The sequence below is a fragment of the Halichoerus grypus genome, chromosome 2 (assembly GCF_964656455.1).
Source record: "Halichoerus grypus chromosome 2, mHalGry1.hap1.1, whole genome shotgun sequence".
Lineage (NCBI taxonomy): Eukaryota > Metazoa > Chordata > Mammalia > Carnivora > Phocidae > Halichoerus > Halichoerus grypus.
In genome coordinates this window covers 192624568-192644342 of record NC_135713.1, presented here as the reverse complement: position 1 = coordinate 192644342, position 19775 = coordinate 192624568, and the positions used below count along the sequence as shown (strand labels likewise).

At 38.3% G+C, this 19775-nt stretch overlaps 1 protein-coding gene across 2 annotated transcripts in view; it reads left to right on the top strand.

The window, feature by feature from the left end:
- The first annotated feature begins 3241 nt into the window (after positions 1–3241).
- Positions 3242–19775, top strand: part of NSF (N-ethylmaleimide sensitive factor, vesicle fusing ATPase) — a 143692-nt gene continuing 127158 nt past the window's right edge. For both annotated transcript variants that reach the window (XM_036103124.2, XM_078065856.1), the window contains exon 1: positions 3242–3330. In XM_036103124.2, coding sequence (XP_035959017.1) covers positions 3319–3330 — 12 coding nt within the window. In that variant the 5' untranslated portion in view covers positions 3242–3318. The remainder of the gene's footprint in view (positions 3331–19775) is intronic.

The following is a 19775-nucleotide window of genomic DNA, read 5'->3' as shown; positions in this document are numbered from 1 at the left end:
CTTAACGACTGAGCCACCCAGGTGCCCCAAAATCCATGGATTTAAATGTAAATCTTTTTTTAAATTTTATTTTATTATGTTATGTTAATCACCATACATTACATCATTAGTTTTTGATGTAGTGTTCCATGATTCATTGTTAGCGTATAACACCCAGTACTCCATGCAGTACGTGCCCTCTTTAATACCCATCACCAGGCTAACCCATCCCCCCACCCTCCTCCCCTCTAGAACCCTCAGTTTGTTTCTCAGAGTCCATAGTCTCATGGTTCATCTCCCCCTCCAATTTCCCCCCCTTCATTTTTCCCTTCCTACTATCTTCTTCTTCTTCTTCCTTTTTTTTTTTTTAACATATAATGTATTATTTGTTTCAGAGGTACAGGTCTGGGATTCATCAGTAAATCTCGTCTAAAAATATCCTCATGGAAACATCCAGCATAATGTTTGACCAAGGATCTGGGCACTGTGACCCAGCCAAATTGACACATAACATTAACCATCACACTGGGTCACACAGTGGCCATGTTAACAAGAACTGATCTTGATCAAACCCTTACCACCACCACCCCCATTCCTCACTGTTATTTATCCTAGATACTGCTATATCTAATTCATTATTATGTCATGATCTTTTGTCCTTTCATTCGAGGTATCTAATACCCCTTTCCTCTCTGTCTCTATCCCTAGTCTCACCTCATCCACCTCCTGCCTCGCTAAAAAGCCTTGCAGCCCTTAGAAAATTATGTTAGTCATTTACACGTCAGGATAAATTTAGGGTCGCCTGGCTGGCTCATTCAGTAGGGCATGTGACTCTTGATCTTGGGGTTGTGAGTTTGAGCCCCATGTTGGGCATCGAGATTACTTTAAAAAAATAGGGTAAATCTAAATCATTGTTAGCTGTCTTACCTACTTTCTCATTGTAAAAGAAAAGCATATTAAAAAGATTTCAGGATCAATGAAGAGCTGAGGGAGGTATTTTTTTGAGGAAGGGAAAGAAAAAGAAATTGACAAACAAATGAAGACAAAGAGGGACAGCCAGATTTTGCAGAAGACAGAAACCAGATAAACTCCAGGGGTCTAGATAATTCATGGTCTTTTCAAGGTGTCACCATTGCAGTAAATCAGCTCTCACTGTTTTCTATCTTCCTCAGGATAGTCAAGGTTGCAGTTGCTTGGGAGAGAACCATCTGATTAATTGAGCTTGGGTTCTGTGCTCCCTCCTGGGCCAGGGGATGGCAGGGCACCTTGTCTGACAGTTTCCAAGCTGCATGAGCTGGAGGAACTGTGGCCAGAAAAAGGGGTGAGGATTTGGGGCAGCAAACTATTTATTCTCTATAGACCATCACTATCACTGTAAGAATTGCTCAAAGGTAATGCAGAAACAGCTCCACTATTTCTAAGATAACCTTGAATATCAGAGTAAGGCACAGATGGGAGGCACAGACACTGTGACAGCCTGTACCAATGTCTCAGAATCCTTCTGCTCCAGATGGATACTAAGCACCTTAAGGGCAAGAGCTCATGTCTACCTGGTTTCTTTGGTAGACAGACCTGTAGGACTGCGTACGTGATGCTACTGAATTTATACCACTTGCGAGATGCTACAGAGGTTGGCTTATCATGGGAATACGCGCTCTAAACAGACACATTGGAACCTCTCCAGCAAGCCTATCTTTCCTAGGTGGTGAGTATTCCTCCCTGTTGGAGAGATTAGACATTTTCCCTTGCAATCTATTTTACCTAGTAACAAACCAGTGGTGTAAATATATTTGCATTATTCTCTGGCCTTGAAAATAATGTCAGGTCATTGGACTGAGAACCAATATCATCTTCTGGATCTGTTTGGTAAATCTCTTTGATTTACAGATTCAAATTCAAAGTATCAAAAAATGTAAGACACAACCATTAAGCTCACCTAATTATACCTCTCACTTTGCAAACAAGGAAACTGGGGCTCAGAGAGGTTGAAATATGGCAAATGAGTAGGCAGAGCAAGAAAAGGGACAAGAACCTACACCTCCAGGCTCCCCAATTCATTCTCATTGTTTTGTAGCTTTTGCAAGTTAATAGATCAGAGTTCAATTAGTTCTGTTTTCCTGATAAACTCTGATCCACTGATTTAGTTAACATCTGATTTGCCCAATAAAGCAATGTGGTTCTCAGGCACAGCGTGAGAGTTTATAAAACTGGCCTGATTTTGTTTCTTCTGTCCCTGGCCCGCCTTCAGGTCACTTACTGATTTTTGTTCTCAATCTTAAACTGCTAAGCATGCCCAGCTCTTCTAATTTTTTCCTTTGCTCATGTTGGAAAAACTACTTTTTCCTAATCAGCTGTGAGAAATTAAAGATAAAAAATCCTGTTGTTTCTCGTTGTCTTGTGTAAATACGGAGAGAAATACAAGCTATCAGCGGCAGGGGCAATAAAAGCATCAGGGAATCTGCTAAGCAGAATCTCTCTTCTTGCAGGGTGCTGCTGCCGTTATTATTTATTCTAATTATTATTATCCTCTATTCTGAGACTCCAGTGAGGAAATGGGATAGTAGAAACATCGAGGTAAAAAACGGAACGAATTTTGGGCATATTTCATTCAAATTCCGCCGTGTTGTCTAAACTGAAACAATACTGGGGAATTATACTTTAAAAAAAAAAAAAACATTACCTTTATAAATAAATACACTTAATAATGAAATAAAAAATGTAGAAAATAAAGGTATAGCAACAATCACAATTCACTTTTAAATTTGAAGAAAATACTGAGTTTTCCAGGCTACATATAAGCTAAATATAAATGCCAACGTTGGTAATTTCCAGGAGCTAGGTACAAGCTTGCCCACAGAGAAAAGCTTGAATTCACGCAGAACCTGAATTCAGAACCAACTTTGGGCAGGCCAGTACCCGCGCCGGGTGCTCTTACGCACATTTTCACATTTCAGAGTCTGGAAGCAGAAAGTTAAAAGGCTGAGAGAGGCCATTACTGGGCAAGCAGCAGCGGGCAAAGAGAAGCAGGGCTAAGGGATTAAAACATCAAAGGCCTTGCTACAAAGTCCGGCGCAACCGGCCAGCTGTGACAAGATTCGCAAAAGCCCTTGAGAAAGTTGCCGGCGGACAGGAGCTCTGAAAAAATACAAAGTCACAGCACTCGCAACTACCGCTCAAAATGGCGCCGCCGCCCCGCCCGCTCCTTGGCGGCCGCGCGCGCGGCCTCACGGCGGCTACGCGCCTGCGCGAGGGCGGGCGGCGGGCGCGCGCGCGCGCGCGGCGGGGGCGGGCTCTACTAAGCGCCCAGTTGCAGCCGCGGAGCCGGACGTGTCCGCGAAGATGGCGGGTCGGGTGAGTGCCGGCCCCGAACCTGCGGCTGGAGGCGGGGGTCCCGGGCTCGCGAGCACTCTGAGGTCCGGACGGCCCAGGGGAGGGGGGGGTGAGTCTGAGTAGATGGGGGGTTGGAGGGCGGCAAGCCAGAGAAGGGTTTGAGGGTAAGAAGGGGGAGCGGTGGCAGGGGATTAGCCTTCCTCAGAAACTCCATCCCCCTAAGGAAGCTCGAGGGGAGGTGACCCCCTCACTACCATGGGTCTCCTGGGTCTCCTTTAATTCTCCCTTCCCATCCTTTGGGGCTTGTTACCCGCGTCCCCCAAGCCAGCCGCAGGACTGTGGCGGTCCCAGCCCGGTCGGACGGGCTCTGGGGGTTTCTCCGCACCCCCTTGCTAGGGCTTATTAGGTGCAGCCGTTGGAATAACTGCGGGGTATCCGTCTGCTGCGTTGGGGGCGAGGGCTGTGGGAAGGAACATTAGGAACCCATTTGAGTGAAAGGTCTTGTGAAAGGAGGAGGAGGTGCAAATGACTTTTAGTGTTAAACCCCAGCCACCGGGGGGACCTGTCACTGTCGGAACAGGCAGGAATGTCTTCAGCTTGGAGTGGGGATGCATTGGGGGGTGTCGCGTTTTGTTTTTATGAATGACAGTCGCTTTGAATGCAGCAGGTTATGTTATAGTTTCAGGGTTTTAAATTTTACTTCCTCCTTTAGCCTCTTAAGATCGCGGTGTAGTGTGGGTTTGGTAAGGGGAGATAGGGCTGGTTCTGTGCTGTACTGCAGTGTGCGTTGAGCTAAAAGCTCTCTGAGGGATGGATCCTGCCCAGAGATTACACTGGTCATAAACCTGGGGACGTTAACTGCGTCACTAGGGGATAAGGATGTGCTTGACTGGTTTATTTATACTGGAGTATTTGAACAAGTTTGTATAGATTTACGCATGCATGCAAATGTCCTATCTAAAAGAAATTGTAAGTTCTGAGATGATGGAGTGAGAAGAGACCTTAAAGGTCATTTAATTTGACCTCTTTCTCTTCCTTTTCCCCATAGCCTCTCCTTTTATTTATGGCTGCTTCCTCTACCATGCTTTAGATTCTCTTTTTTCCCGCCCAAGGAACCCCCACTCCTGTGCATTCACCTGTTCCCTCTCAACATACTTAAGCTTCTCCCACCTTAAGACAAACCCTCCCTCCACCCCCACAGTTGTCTCCTTTCTCTTCCCATTTTTCAGCCAGATATTTTGATAGAATTGTGTACATTTATCGTCTTTCATTTGCTTACCACCTACTTACCCCTCAGCCCACTGCGGTCTGATTTCTGGCCCTATCAGTCCACTGAAACGTGCTCCTAAACTTAATTAACATTTTTCATTCTTTGATTGGATGTCTCCACAGCATTTGACATTGTTGACCATAGCCTCCATGGAAAACACTCTTCCCATGGTTTCTGTGCAGCCTTGCTCCTGTTTTTACTCATACGTCTCTTTTGCAGACTCACCCTCCTCTACCCTGTTACTCAATGCAGATATTCCTCAAGGCTCTCTTCTCCATTTTCTCTTTGGGCAATCTCTTCTAAGCCTACAGCTTCAACTACCATCTATATGCCAGTGATTCTCAGTATTTGACTCCCAGTCCAGATCTATCCTTTAAGTTCCAGATCAATATATCAAACTGCCTATTAAAAATCGAGGCACCTCAAACTCTACAGTTTACATCCAAACCCATGATCTTAGCCCACCTAATTAGTACTTTTCCTGTTTTCTGTTTCAGTGAATGGCATCACCATCCATAGGCTGGAAACCAGTGGGGGGTGGGGAGGTGGTGGTTGTGGTGGTGGTGGTCATGGTCATCCTTTATACTTCTCTCTCACCACATCCTCTACCCCCCAGTAAAATTCATCACTGAGTTCTGTTCCACCCACCCCCACCCCTTCCCTAAAAGGGTATTATTAGGGCCGAAGAATCTGGCTTGGGCATTGCTGCCTTTTTTTTTTTTTTGAGATTTTATTTATTTATTTGACAGAGAGAGACACGGTGAGAGAGGGAACACAAGCAGGAGGAGTAGTAGAGGGAGAAGCAGGCTTCCTGCAGAGCAGGGAGCCTGATGATCCCAGGACCCTGGGATCACACCTGAGCCGAAGGCAGATGCTTAACTACTGAGCCACCCAGGTGCCCCGGGCATTGCTGCTTTAAACTATACCCATTAACCCACTGGACTACTGGTCATGTGGGTTCTGTCATTTTAATATCCTAAAAATCTCTTCAATCTCTCTGCCTCTCTGCATCCTCATTTCCACCTCATTTCCCCAAACTACCATCATTGTGGTTTGGACTACTTCAGGAAGCTCACTAGAGGTCTCTTTACAGCATTTTCCACATTGCTTGTTTCCTCCCCTGCCTGTTGGTACTTAAACCCCTACCTCAATAGCATCAGGTTACTTTTGGGAGATCAGTCCAAACTGGGCCTTTAAGGCCCTTTGTGGTTCTACTCCTGCTTTTCTCTACTCACTGCCTTACTCTCTATGCTCAGGTTATATAAACCATTCAGTTCCTTGAACTTTAGTAGTTTCTCTTACCACAAGGTCTTTGCACGTACTGTTTCCTTTCTTTGTGATGTTCTGTTCCCAACCATTTACCTCCTACTCAAAGATCACTCATCTACTCAAGGGAAGCCTGTTCTGATCCCACACAAGTCATGATCCTTTGTTATATGCTCTTGAAGAACTAACTGTATTCCTTTCCTTAGAGATTTATCTGTTTGTCATTTTAAATTTATTGGTGTGGTTATTTGCCTTTACCATTTATCTTCCATGAAAGAAGAGACCATGTTAGTTTTTTATTCATCATCATCACCTGTGCTTTGCACACTGCCTCAGACCTAGGTGCTCAATACATTTTTGTTTAAAATGAAACTAATCTAATCTCTGCTTGAATACTCTAGCAGTAGAGGGTGCATCACCACTAAAGCTAACCCATTTTAGTGTCATGTTAGAAAGGTCTTTTTTATATGGAGTTCCATATAATTTTTAGCTGTTTAGAGCTACATAGAACTAAACACAATTCCTTTTCCATATGATAGTTCCTCATATATTTGAAGACAGGTTACACATTCGCTCAGATTTTCTCTTTTGCAAGTTAAACATCCCCAATTCCTCAAATATTCTGTATTCCAAACCCTTCATCACTTAGGTTACCTTCCTTTGGAAACGCTGTTTTGCCAGTGTTTCTTCTAAAATGTGCCCCAAGTGGAACACAGTGATTAGTGAAGAATATGCTGAACTCTTAATCTCTCAAGCTAGACACTACCATTATTAATACAGGGTATTTGCTTTTTTTCTGCAGTAAATCACACTCTTGGCTCATAATGAGCTTGCAGTCAATTAAAACTCTCCTATTCTTTTAAAATTGGCTCCCCCACACCATTCTATGTATTGTGCAGTTTTATTGAACCTAAGTATAAAACCTTACATTTATCCCCTTTACAATTTTTTTTTTTTTTTTTTTAAGGTCAGGGCCTATTTACTACTTGTTCAGGCTCTTCTTGATTCTCCATTCTTTCATGTTATGCAACATAGTAGCTCTGTCTGCCGATTTTGTTTTCACCTGTAGGTTTAAAATCATGACTTCTGGTCTACATTCAAGTCATTGATAATAAGGAGAATAAGATGGGTCAGAAATAGCCCTTGAACATGCTGTTAGAGACCTTCCTCTAGACTGATACACATCAATATACTTTGGGTACCATTACTTAAATACAAACATATTTCATTTAATCCTGACAAAACCACCCTGCAAGCTAGGCAGTATTAATATTATTTTTCTCAGAGTTAGGGGCTCGTTAATTTGCCACGTTCACAACTAACAAGAAGCAGGGTCAGGATATGAATTCAGCTCAGTTTGCTACAATTACCTGCTTCACCAATTTAGTTGCAAGGGTCTAGAGAAGAGTAGATTTACCTTACCTAGAACTTTTGGAGGTTGCTGCCAAAGTTTAATTTTCAAAAACTACCTTCTATCTTTTGGAAAATCTGAACACCTTTGCCCATCCCTGATTGTCTTATTTTTTCCGATAACCATAATTTCCTAGTAACTACTTATTGTTGTTTAACAAATAGAGTTAGCCTTGTTGTGATGCTTTTAAAATGAGTTCTGAATTTCCTTTTTGTGGGAGAAAAGCTATTTTGACTTATTACTGCTTTTGGTTAGTTTAATTTTGGCATTCTGATATCTTGTAAATGGTATTTATATTCACTGTGTAATTGAAGGGTTTTTTATTTCACTGTATCATTATATCACATGTATCACTGGTAGCATTAGTAACCTGTCTGTATGTCCTTTGCTTTTTCTGGGCAAAAGAGAGCATCATGTTTAGTTCATCTGGGAAATTAGCTGAAGAATAAAATGTGTGATATTATTCAATAAATAGCGTCTAGGTCATCAGAACTTGATTAATCCCTAAAATATCTTGAAGCTCCTAATCTGAAAAGCAAAGAACCTGAAAGAAAATAATTTTTGTCATTATCTTCTTTAGTGTAGCTACTATATGAGAAAAAAATATGGAATTGTAAGTTGGATACGTTTTATAATAAATGATGAATCGATTTAAACGTACTTGACTCCCTTTGGCCTTTCCAAAGATTGAATTAGGTAATAAGTGTTCTTGGCTGTCTTAAATTTTTGCTGGTAATAAAGCAGATTCTATAGTTCTAATTCTTATTACTTACATTTAATACAGACTCATTTATAAATGAGCTCCCCATACAGATGGCTACCACTGCCCCAGGCCTCCACACTGTCTACCAGAACTCTTATGCTCCAGCTTCTCTGGAATCGTAGAATCAGTAGAGGAAAGAAAGAATCTGAAATACAGCCTTAAATGTTTAGGAGAGCTGACTCTAAGTATAGAGGCTCCTTAGTAAAGCTGCTCTATTTGGTATTGCTTTCTTGGCCCCTACTATCACCACCACCACCTGGTTACTGAAAAAAAAAGAAAGGCTTTCCACATTGCCTGAACTTTTTTGTACTCTGTCTTTTAAAATTGCCAGAAATTTCACTTCCTGGGGACTCAGCAGTGCCTTTCTGAAAATACACACAGAAATGCCAGTAAAGCCAATGGATCACTTTCTTCATAAATTCTTACACCTCCTTGAGGTAATCTGTTGTGAAGGAATGGAGTAAGATGATGTTAAATAGGAATCTAAGCAAGAGAACTCTTTTAGGAGTTGAATGAGCTATAGAAAGATGTTAGATGATCCTAGGGTCCTGGGATCGAGCCCCGCATTGGGCTTCCTACTCAGCAGGGAGTCTGCTTCTCTCTCTCTCTCTCTCTCTCTCTCACCCTCTCCCTCTGCCCCTCCCCACCACTCGTTCTCTCTCTCTCTCTGTCTCTCTCACATAAATAAATAAAATCTTTTAAAAAAATTTTAAAAAAGAAAGAGGTAAAATTTAACTAATCTCATGTTTTGACGAGGCAGGCTAGTATATTTAGTATCAATAACTTGTAGCCTAGTCTAGAAACCTAGCAGTTTATGTATGTATGTATGCATGTATTTTTTAAGATTTTGTTTATTTTAGAGAGAGCGTGAGTGGGGAGGGACAGAGAGGGAGAGAAAAGGAGAGGGAGAGAGAGAATCTGAAGCAGACTCCTGCTGAGCGCGGAGCCCAACGTGGGGCTCTGTCCTACGACCCCAAGATCATGACCTGAGCTGAAACCAAGAGTCTCAAATGCCTGAGGCACCCATGCGCCCCAAGAAACCTAGCCATTTAAAACATTTTGTGGGTGTATGACATCTTTACCAAATAATCGACCTTCAGGTAGTTTTGGAACAAGTTCTGAATTGGGGATCCTTATGTGCAATACCACGAGTCCAAATAATACAGAATGTTTTGTAGTCTTGTTTCATAAAGTCAGAGTTCTGCTATCCAATGCATACCAACTTTCTGCAGTCTTATATGCAGTAGTTATTGTTTGTGCATGTTACTTTAGTGGAGTTTTTAAAAAGTGTCTTCAAGTGCAATATGTTTTAGAAACTAAAATTGAACTCTTTTTAGCACTATTAAAATAGCTTCTTTTTGAAACAAAAGGAATTTATGCTTAAAATGGATGCATTCTTTTTTCAAGTATTTAAGACAAGGTGCAAAGGTATAAGGTGAAAGTATACTATTGGGGACGCCTGGGTGGCTCATTCAGTTAAGTGTCTGCCTTTGGCTTGGGTCATGATCCCAGGGTCTTGGGATCGAGTTCCACATGGGTCTTCTTGCTCAGCGAGGAGCCTGCTTCTCCTTCTGCCTGCTGCCCCCCCCCCTTGTGCTCTCTCTCTGACAAATAAATAAATAAGGTCTTGGGGAAAAAAAAGAAAGTATATTATTGTACTGTTGAAAATTCTTGAATTGGCAGAACAGTGAACCCTTGGAAATACCTGCATTAGCAATATACTAGACACTTGCTATAGTGCAGTTCTTAAGGGTCCATACTCTGGGTATGGTATCTTAGGTAAGAGTCTCTTAAGGAGATCCTCTCTCACAATTCAGTATTAATACCCCTGAATGGGCTCTGAGGCCTACATTATGCTGTCTTCAGTTTCCTAGTGATTTAATCTCATAATTTCCAACTTATTTTTTATGATGGAAACTATTCCTTGCTTGACTGTAAGTATTTCTAGAAGCTCTATGCATTTAAACAAGTATAATTTATACATACTTTAAGAGATTTCAAGCATAGGCCACCTGGCTGGCTCACTCAGAAGAGCATGCAACTTTTGATCTTGGGGTTGTGAGTTCGAGCCCCACGTTGGATATAGAGATTACTTAAAAAAAAAATCTTAAAAAAGATTTCAAGCATGTTGAAAAGTACAGCAAATAGCATATAAAATATATCCATATGCTCACCACCCAGATTTAAGTGTTAACATATTGTGATATTTGTTTCAGAACTTTAATTTTTAGAAATGAAACATTACAGACCCAGTTGAATCTCTTTCGTATCTCTTTTTGATTTCACTAACCTTTCCCAGAAATAACCACTATTCTAAAGTTGGTATAGATCCTTTCTGTTCACATTTACCTATGTTTGTGCCCATAAGTAATATATTGTTTTGTGTGTTTTAAAAATATATATAATGATGTCATACTGTATATTTCCTTCTGCAAACTGCAGTTTTTAAATTTAAAATGACATTTGGAATTTAGTCATGTTGATATATCGAGAGCCAGTTAATTCTGTTTACTGTGTAGTATCCTATTTTGTGACTATACCACAATTATCTGTTTTCTTATCTGAGGATAATTTATTATTTTTTTTTAAATTTTTTTAATTGTTATGTTAATCCCCATACATTCTGAGGATAATTTAAATGGCTTCCAATTTTATTTTTTATGGAGTACACATTCGTCTATATGTCTCCTTACATACACATGTAAGAGTTTGTTTAGGATATATGTCTAGAAACTTAGATCGTATCCTATGTAGAATTGCTACATAGAATTGCTGGGTGGTAAGTTACCTTTGTCTTTACCTAGTTATACCAGTTTGCACTCTTGGCAGCAGTGTATGAGTGTGTGTTACTCATGTCCTTTCTAGCACTTAACATTGCAGACATTTTAGTTTTTACAATATGATACGTGTAAACAATCTTATTGTTTAAATTTGCATTTTTTCAGGGCACCTGGGTGGCTCAGGTGGTTAAGTGTCTGCCTTAGGCTCAGATCATGATCTCAGGGCCCTGGAATCCAGCCCCCGCATTGGGCTCCTGGCTCAGCGGGGAGCCTGCTTCTCCCTCTCCCTCTGCCCCTCCCCTGCCTCATACTTTCTCTCTAATAAATGAATAAATAAGTAAATAAAATCTTTAGAAAAAATAAATTTGTATTTTTTTTTTTTCCTAATTACTAGTGAGATGAGCAATTTTCATATTGGTCATTGGGATATCCTCTTCTCTGAATCACCTTTGTATAAACTTTGCCTATTTTTACCTTTTAGCTGTTAGTATTTTTTTAAAAAAATTGATTTGTAGAGGGGCGTCTGCCTTAGGCTCAGGTCATGATCCCAGCGTCCTGGGATCCAGCCCCACATCAGGCTCCTTGCTTGGCGGGAAACCTGCTTCTCCCTCTCCCACTCCCCCTGCTTGTGTTTCTTCTCTCGCTGTGTCTCTCTCTGTCAAATAAATAAAATCTTTAAAAAGAGTTGATTTGTAGAGTTTTCCTTTTGGGGGGAGTAAGGTATGCTTTGGAATCTAATTCTTATTTAGTTGTAAATAGCTTCTTCCAGACAGTGGTGATCTTTTCATATTTATATAGAGTTTTTGATTTAAATTTTATTATAGCTATAATTACCCATTTTTTACCTTTATGATTACTGTGTTTGTGTGCTTTAAGAGAAATCTTTTTTTTTTTTTTAATTTATTTAGAGAGGGAGAGAGAGCAGGGGAGGGGCAGAGGGAGAGGGAGAGAGAGAATCCTGAAGCAGACTTCCCATTGAGCATAGAGCCTGACTCAGGGCTCAATCCCAGGACCCTGAGATCATGACCCGAGCCGAAACCAAGAGTTAGCTGCCCAACTGACTGAGCCACCCAGGTGCCCTAAAAGAAATCTTTACCTACCTTCAAGTCAAAAAGATTTTCATCTTAAAGGTTTAAAATTTTGTTTTTTACAATTTGGTGTTTAATTCATCTGGAATTTATTTTTGTGTTTGGTGTGAATTGGGAAGCTAATTTTATCTTTTCCATATGTTTAGCCAGTTGTCCCAGTATCATTTATTGAATCCTTTTTTTCCCACTGATTTTTAATTGTATCTCTGTTTCATAACCACCCTAAGTCTGGACTATTGTGGTTCATATTCTGTTTGCCTATATGTGCACCAATGCCACTGTTTTAATTAAAATAGCTTTAATATTATATTAAATGTATATCATGTTATAAATTTTATAATTTATTATTTGATGTTATGTATATTGTATGATAGCTTTAAAATTATTCTTGCTATATGCTAAAATTATTCTTGCCCCCTCCTTATTTTTCTTTATTTGGCATTTCCATATGAAAGTAATCATTCCTCTTTTAAAAAATATCTTTATCTTTAAATTTAAATTTATCTTTATTGGGGTCCTGGCTGGCTTAGTCAGTAGAGCATGCGACTCAATCTCAGGGTCATGAGTTCAAGCACCATGTTGAGTGTAGAGATTACTTAAAAATAAAAAATCTTTAGGAAATAAAATTATCTTTATTGCTACTGATTTTGACCTACATTTTTTCTTTGTTTTACAAGAGCAGATAAAAGATAATTTCAATAAAATTCAGCTGAATTCCTCTACAAAGCTGATTTTCTTTTCCTTTTTTTGATGTTAAGCCAAAAAATACTAATAATTTATCACAACTTTGTGCTCTACAGATTTGAAACCAAATGAATTAGCATCAGCTGTTTGTGAGTAATGCAGGGTATTTTGGTTCTCTGCTAAATTCAGAATGAAATGCTGAAGTTCTCACGTGTTCTGCACTAGCCATATAGATCTTTGGTAATGGAGAAAATGGGAAAATTATTAAAGTAAGAAATAAGTTGTCATTTTTGAAATCCAACATTCACTTATTTTTAAAATCCCTAAATAATAAAAGAATATTTTAGGGTTTTGCTGGTGGATTTTTAAATATTGTAAAGTGTTTTTAGTGTTATGTGCATATGAACAAACACTTTCTTACTTGATTGACAAGCAATGAAAATAGCAATTATCGATAATTCTAGGTCTTCCAAAGAACATCAGTGTTGGGGAATTTAAAAAATTTAGTTATCCTAGTTACTTTTCTCCTAGAGAATAATATTGACAACATTTTGTGAGATGATAGAAGACGTGGTTCTCACTGTTTGGAACAGAGCCTGGTGTGGAGGTATTACACAGTGAATGATTGTTGAGTGAATGGATGAACATTTATTTCTAAATACCTTAATAAATCATCATTTTGGACAATGTAGTTTGAATTTTAATGTTACATTCTTTGTCAAGCTATTGAATACTGTACTTATGTTTATTCTGTTATTCAGGTTATTAATAACATGGTATAGATCTAACTTTAAACAGCTGCTGGATTTCATGCTAGTCTTTTTTCTCCAAGTGCCGATACTGAGTCTGATTATTATTTTTTATATATAAAGCCTCCCAATCAATTTACTACTTATCAAGCATCAAAATAAACTTAATTGTATTTATCAGATTAAATGATGAAATGGCCTAAGGGCATTATTGAATCCGTTTTCCTACCTTTTAATTGTAAAAAGAAAGGAACCTATAGGTATTTCTGTTTTTATGAAGTTTATTTCTCCTTACTTAATACAGTGATTCTCAAAGTGGAATCTGCAGACCAGCTATTCAGTATCACCTGAGAATTTGTTAGAAATGCAAATTCTCAGGCCCTACCTCAGGCCGATTAAATTAGAAACTCTGGTGGTGGGGCCCTGCAATCTCCTTTAACACATTCTCCAAGTGATTCTGATGTATGCAAGTTAAGAAGGTTTGATTTGGTATATTGTGCTTTCCAATTTAGTTCCTTAACAAATTGCTGAAGATATTTTTCCCATATTTCTTTCCAAATGTATATTCAACCTTGTTATTTCGAGATTTCAGGATTATTGTCTTTTCTTCCCTTTAATACCTTGAACTGTATCCAATTTTCAAACATTAAAGAAAGCATAGTTATTTCCTGCAATATAGTGAATTTGGTATTCTAAGTGATCTTCCTATAGAAACAATTTAAAGGGCACCTGGGTGGCTCAGATGGTTAAGTGTCTGCCTTCGGCTCAGGTCATGATCCCAGGGTCCTGGGATCGAGTCCCACATCGGGCTCCCTGCTCCTTGGGAGCCTGCTTCTCCCTCTGCCTCTCTCTCTCTGTCTCTCATGAATAAATAAATAAAATCTTAAAAAAAAAAAAAAAAAAAAAGAAACAATTTAAAATGCTAGATAGCATAGTAACTGTAGTTAAAAATGATAAATTGTATACTTGAAATTTGCTGAGAGTAGATCTTAAGTGTTCTTACCACACACAGAGAAAATGGTAGCAAGGTGAGGTGCTGGATATGTTAATTAGCTTGATTGTGGTTATCATTACACAAAGTATACTTATATCAAAACACCACATTGTACATGTTAGACAAAATTCCCTAAAGCTGAACATATATGTGTATGCTATGACCCAACAATCTGCTGGAGGCTGTGTGTGGGGGGATGTATATCCAATAGACATGCATACATATATTATTCAAAAAACATGTACAAACATGCTAATAGCAGCAGTATCCATAATTAAAAACTGGAGACAACTCATGGATAAATAATGGCATATTCATATAATTATATACTATAAAAAGCAACGAAAATGAATAAACTAGTGCTGCAGGCAACGGTATGGATGAGTTTCACAGTCATAACATTGAGGGATAGAAGTCATATGCAAAATTATACATGCTGTTTATATAAAGTTTCAAAAATAGGCAAAACTGTGATTATTTCTGGTGATAGAAACAAGATACTGGTTATCTGTAGTTGGGGGTGAAGGGCTAGTAACTAGGAGGGGGAAGTATGGGAGGCTGGTAGTGTTCTCTTTCTTGAACTCAGTGTGTTCACTTTTTAGAAATTCATTGAGCCAAACACTTTAACATATGTACTTTCCTGTAGGTATGTTTTTCTTCAATAAAAGTTTATTTAAAGAAATGGTAGTTCTTTTTCTTAAACTGGGGTGAGGCTCTAGTCCTTCTATTTTTGTTCTGATTACTTCTCCAAAGATTATTCTCTTCCTCTTCACCCTTCAAAAGAACATAGGTGCTAAACTTTCATCAGGATGTCGGGAATTAAAAAGAGATGTTCACAAACAATTGTTTTCGTTTCTTTAACATTTAGAGATAACTTTTTAGAGTGAGAGCACGAAGTTACTGAATAAGGATATCTTAAACTAAATGGTATTTTACAGTTTTGAAAACACCTTCACAGATCTTTTCTTGTTAGATTCTCGGAGCAACCTTGAGTTGGCACTCTGTAAATTCAGTTCAACAAGCAAAATTCAACAAAATAATCCACAGCTAACATTATACTTGTGAAAACTGAAAGCTTTCCCTTTTAGCATCAGGAACAAGATAAGGATGCCTGCTCTTGATACTTATATTCAGTGTGACATTGGAGGTTCTAGGTACGCAGTTAAGTAAGATAAAAAAAAAAAGTTTGGAAAGAAAGAAATAAAATTCAATTTGCAAATGACATGATCTTATATATAGAAAACCCTAAAAAATTGACAAGTGATGAATCTAGCAAAGTTGCAGGATACAAGATCATTACACAAAAATCAGTTGCATTTCTATACCCTAGCGATGAACAATCTGAAAATGAAATTGAGAAAACAATTCCATTTACAATAACATCAAAAAGAATACTTCTGAATAAGTTCAAAGAAGTACAAGACTTGTACACTAAAAACTACAAAACATGTTGAAAGAAAGATCTAAATAAATGGGAAGACATCTTGTGTTCCTGGATTGGAAGACTTAATATTATTAATATTGCAATACTCCCCAAATTGATCTCTAAATTCAATGTGATCCCTATCAAAATTCCAACTGCTTTTTTCCCCAGAAATGGATAAGCTGCTCCTAAAATTCATACGGAGTTGCAAAGCCATTGAATCCACAACAATTGGAAAAAGTAGTACAAAGTTGAAGGACACACACCTGATTTCAAAACTTACTACAAAGCTACAGTAATCAAGATGATGTGACGGTGGTGTAAGGATAGTCTTATAAACCAGTGGAATAGAATTGAAAGTCCAGAAGTAAACGCATACATTCATGGTCAATTGATTTTTAACAAGCATGCCAAGACCATTCAATGGGGAAAGAATAGTCTTTTTAGCAAATGATGCTGGGACAACTGGATATCTTCATGCAAAAGAATGAATTTGGACCCCTACTTCACACCACATACAAAAAATTAGAATGGATCAAAGATCTAAATCTATAAAATTCCTAGGAGGAAACATTGGTAAAAATCTGCACGACTTTGGGCTAAACAGTGATTTTCTTTTAGATATCACAAAAGCACAAAAAATAGGTAAGTTGGACTTCATCAAAATTTAAAACTTTTATGCATCAAAGACCACTATCAATAAAGTGAAAAGACAACCCAAGAATGGGAGAGAATATTTGCAAATCATATATCTGATAAGGGTCTAGTATCCAGAATATATAAAGAACTCTTGCAACTCAACATTAAAAGACAACTCAGTTTAAAAACAGGCAATGGAATTTGCAACGACGTGGATGGAACTGGAGGGTATTATGCTGAGCGAAATAAGTCAAACAGAGAAAGACATGTATCATATGACCTCACTGATATGAGGAATTCTTAATCTCAGGAAACAAACTGAGGGTTGCTGGAGTGGGGGGTGGGGTGGGAGGGATGGGGTGACTGGGTGATGGACACTGGGGAGGGTATGTGTTCTGGTAAGCACTGTGAATTGTGCAAGACTGTTGAATCTCAGATCTGTACCTCTGAAACAAATAATGCAATATATGTTAAGAAAGAAAAAAACAAGAAGAAGAATGTAGCAGGAGGGGAAGAATGAAGGGGGGGAAATCGGAGGGGGAGAAGAACCATGAGAGACGATGGACTCTGAAAAACAAACTGAGGGTTCTAGAGGGGAGGGGGTTGGGAGGATGGGTTAGCCTGGTGATGGGTATTGAGGAGGGCACGTTCTGCATGGAGCACTGGGTGTTATGCACAAACAATGAATCGTGGAACACTATATCTAAAACTAATGATGTAATGTATGGGGATTAACATAACAATAAAAAAATTAAAAAAAATAAAAATAAAAACAGGCAATGGAAAAATAAAAATCGGCAAAGGATTTGAATAGACATCTCTCCTAACCAGATGTGCAAATGACCAGTAAGCATGTGAAGAGATGCTCAACATCATAGTCATTAGAGAAATGCCAATTAAAACCACAATGAGGGGCGCCTGGGTGGCTTAGTTGATTAAGCGTCTGACTCTTCATCTCAGCTCAGGTGTTGATCTCAGGGTGGTGAGTTTAAGCCCTGCATTAGGCTCCACCCCCAGCATTAAGAAAAATAAACCACAATGAGGTGCCACTTCACACCCATTAGGTTGGTTATAGTTAAAAAATTGGAACCCTTATCCTCTGCTGGTGGGAATGTAAAATGCTGCAGTCATTATGGAAAACAGTTTGGCAGTTCTTTAAAAAGTTAAACAGAATGACTCAGCAATTCTCCTAGGTATATAACCAAGTGAGTTGAAAGTACATGTTTAATACATAAACTTGTTACATGGATGTTCATAGCATTATTCATAATAGCCAAAAAGTGGAAATAACCCAGTGTCTATCAGCTGATGAATAGATAAACAAATGTGGTCTATTCATACAATGTGAATGATCTGTCACATGCTACAACATAGAAAACCTTGAAGACATTACGCTAAGTCAAAGAAGACAGTCATACAAAGATGACAGATTTTATGATTCTGTTTATATGAAATGTCCAGAATAGGCAAATCTATAGAGACAGTTAAACTAGTGGTTATCAGAAGGTGAAGGGAGGGGAGAGTTGGGACTAAACTACTAATAAGTACAGGGTTTCTTTTTGGAGTTTGCTGGAAATGTTCTGGAAATGTTAGTGGTGATGATTGCACAACAGTGAATATAGTAAAAACCACTGAAGTGTACACTTTAAAATGATGAATTGTATGTTGTATGAAATTGTCTTAGTCTCTTTGGGCTGCTATAGTAAAATGCCAGAGACTGGGTAACTTTAAATAACAGAAATTTATTTCTCACCGTTGTGAAGGCTAGAAGTCCAAGATCAGGGTGCCACCATGGCTGAAGTTAACAAACAGTGTAATGTTGTGATCCTTGAAGGTGATGAAATGAAACTATATTACATGCTTGAATTATATTGGAGGTACCTATAGGATGAAAATGTGCAATCTTCATGTTATTCATCTTAAAATTAGAATTTTTTTCTCTTCTAAGTGTGCAGTATTCAGAATGAATCATATTAAAAAAATCATTTAGAGAGAAGTAATTTTCTTGTGTTGTGAGAAACAAAAGCAGTAGCTAGAGTGAGGCAGATACAGTTGACCTTTGAAGAACACAGGGGTTAGGGACATTGACTCCCTGTGCAATTGAAATTCCACTTAGAATTTCTGACTCCCCAAAATCTTAACTACTAATAGTCTGTTACCAGAAGCCTTATTGATAAATGGTTGAATAACACTTATTTTGTATGCTGTACATACTATATACTGTATTCTTAATAATGAATTAAGCTAGAGAAAAAATGTAACAAAATCATAAGGGGGAGCACCTGGTTCGTTCAGTTGGTAGAACATGTGACTCTAGATCATGGGGTTGTGAGTTTGAGCCCCATGTTGGGCGTAGAGTTTACTTGATGTAAAAAAAAAAAATATATATATATGTGTGTGTGTGTGTGTGTGTATGGAAAGAAAATCATAAGGAAGAGAAAATACATTTATAATATTGTAATGTATTTATAAAAAAACTGCAGTTCAAACCCATGTAGTTCAAGGGGTCAACTGTAAGGTTAGATTTTAGTAATAAAGAATTGTGGGCTGTGATGCTTGCAGGTATGTAAAGCTCTTAAAACAGTGCCTGACTCATAATAAAGCTCCCCAAACATATTAGCTATTGTTATTAACACTCCTCCCTCACCACCACCAAATGGGTAGTCTGTTGTATCAACACCATTATTGAATAGTTTCCCCCACTGATTGTCAGTCTTGTATATTGAGTTCTCCTATATATCTAATTCTATTTCTGGGTTGGTGGTTCTACTCCCTGAACTGTTTGTTTTTGTACCAGTACCATCTTGTTTTAATTACTGTATATAGCATGTTTTGATGTCTGGTAGGGCCAGTTTCCCTCATTCTTCCTGAAAGTTTTCCTGGTTACTTTAACAAATTTAAAAAATTCCCTCCCATCTCCTCTAATGTATTTTACTTGGCGGGTTGCAGTTTAGATTGAATTTATTAATGACCCATTGGGATTCTGCTTATAATTACATTACATTTATAGGTTAATTTGGAGTTACTGATACCCTTACAATATTGAGTCATTGCATACAGTAACATCATATTTCTCTCTACATTTATATGGATATTCTCTTATGTATTTCCATTGATTTTCTTTATGAGGGTCTTATGCATTTTTGCTAAACTTTTTTCTAGTACTTTAAGCATTTTTTGTTTCTGTTGTACTGGGAACCTGTTGTCTATTTCCTATTTATAGCAGTTTTTGATTTTATGTATTTATCTGCTTAGATGGGCATTAATTTTCTTCAACTTTGTAGATATATTTCTCTAAAAATTTAAAAAAATTCAACAAATACTTACTGAGTCCCTGTCATGTGCTAGATATTGTTCCAGGTACTTCTCCAAATTTTTAAGTAATTTATTTTAAGGCAT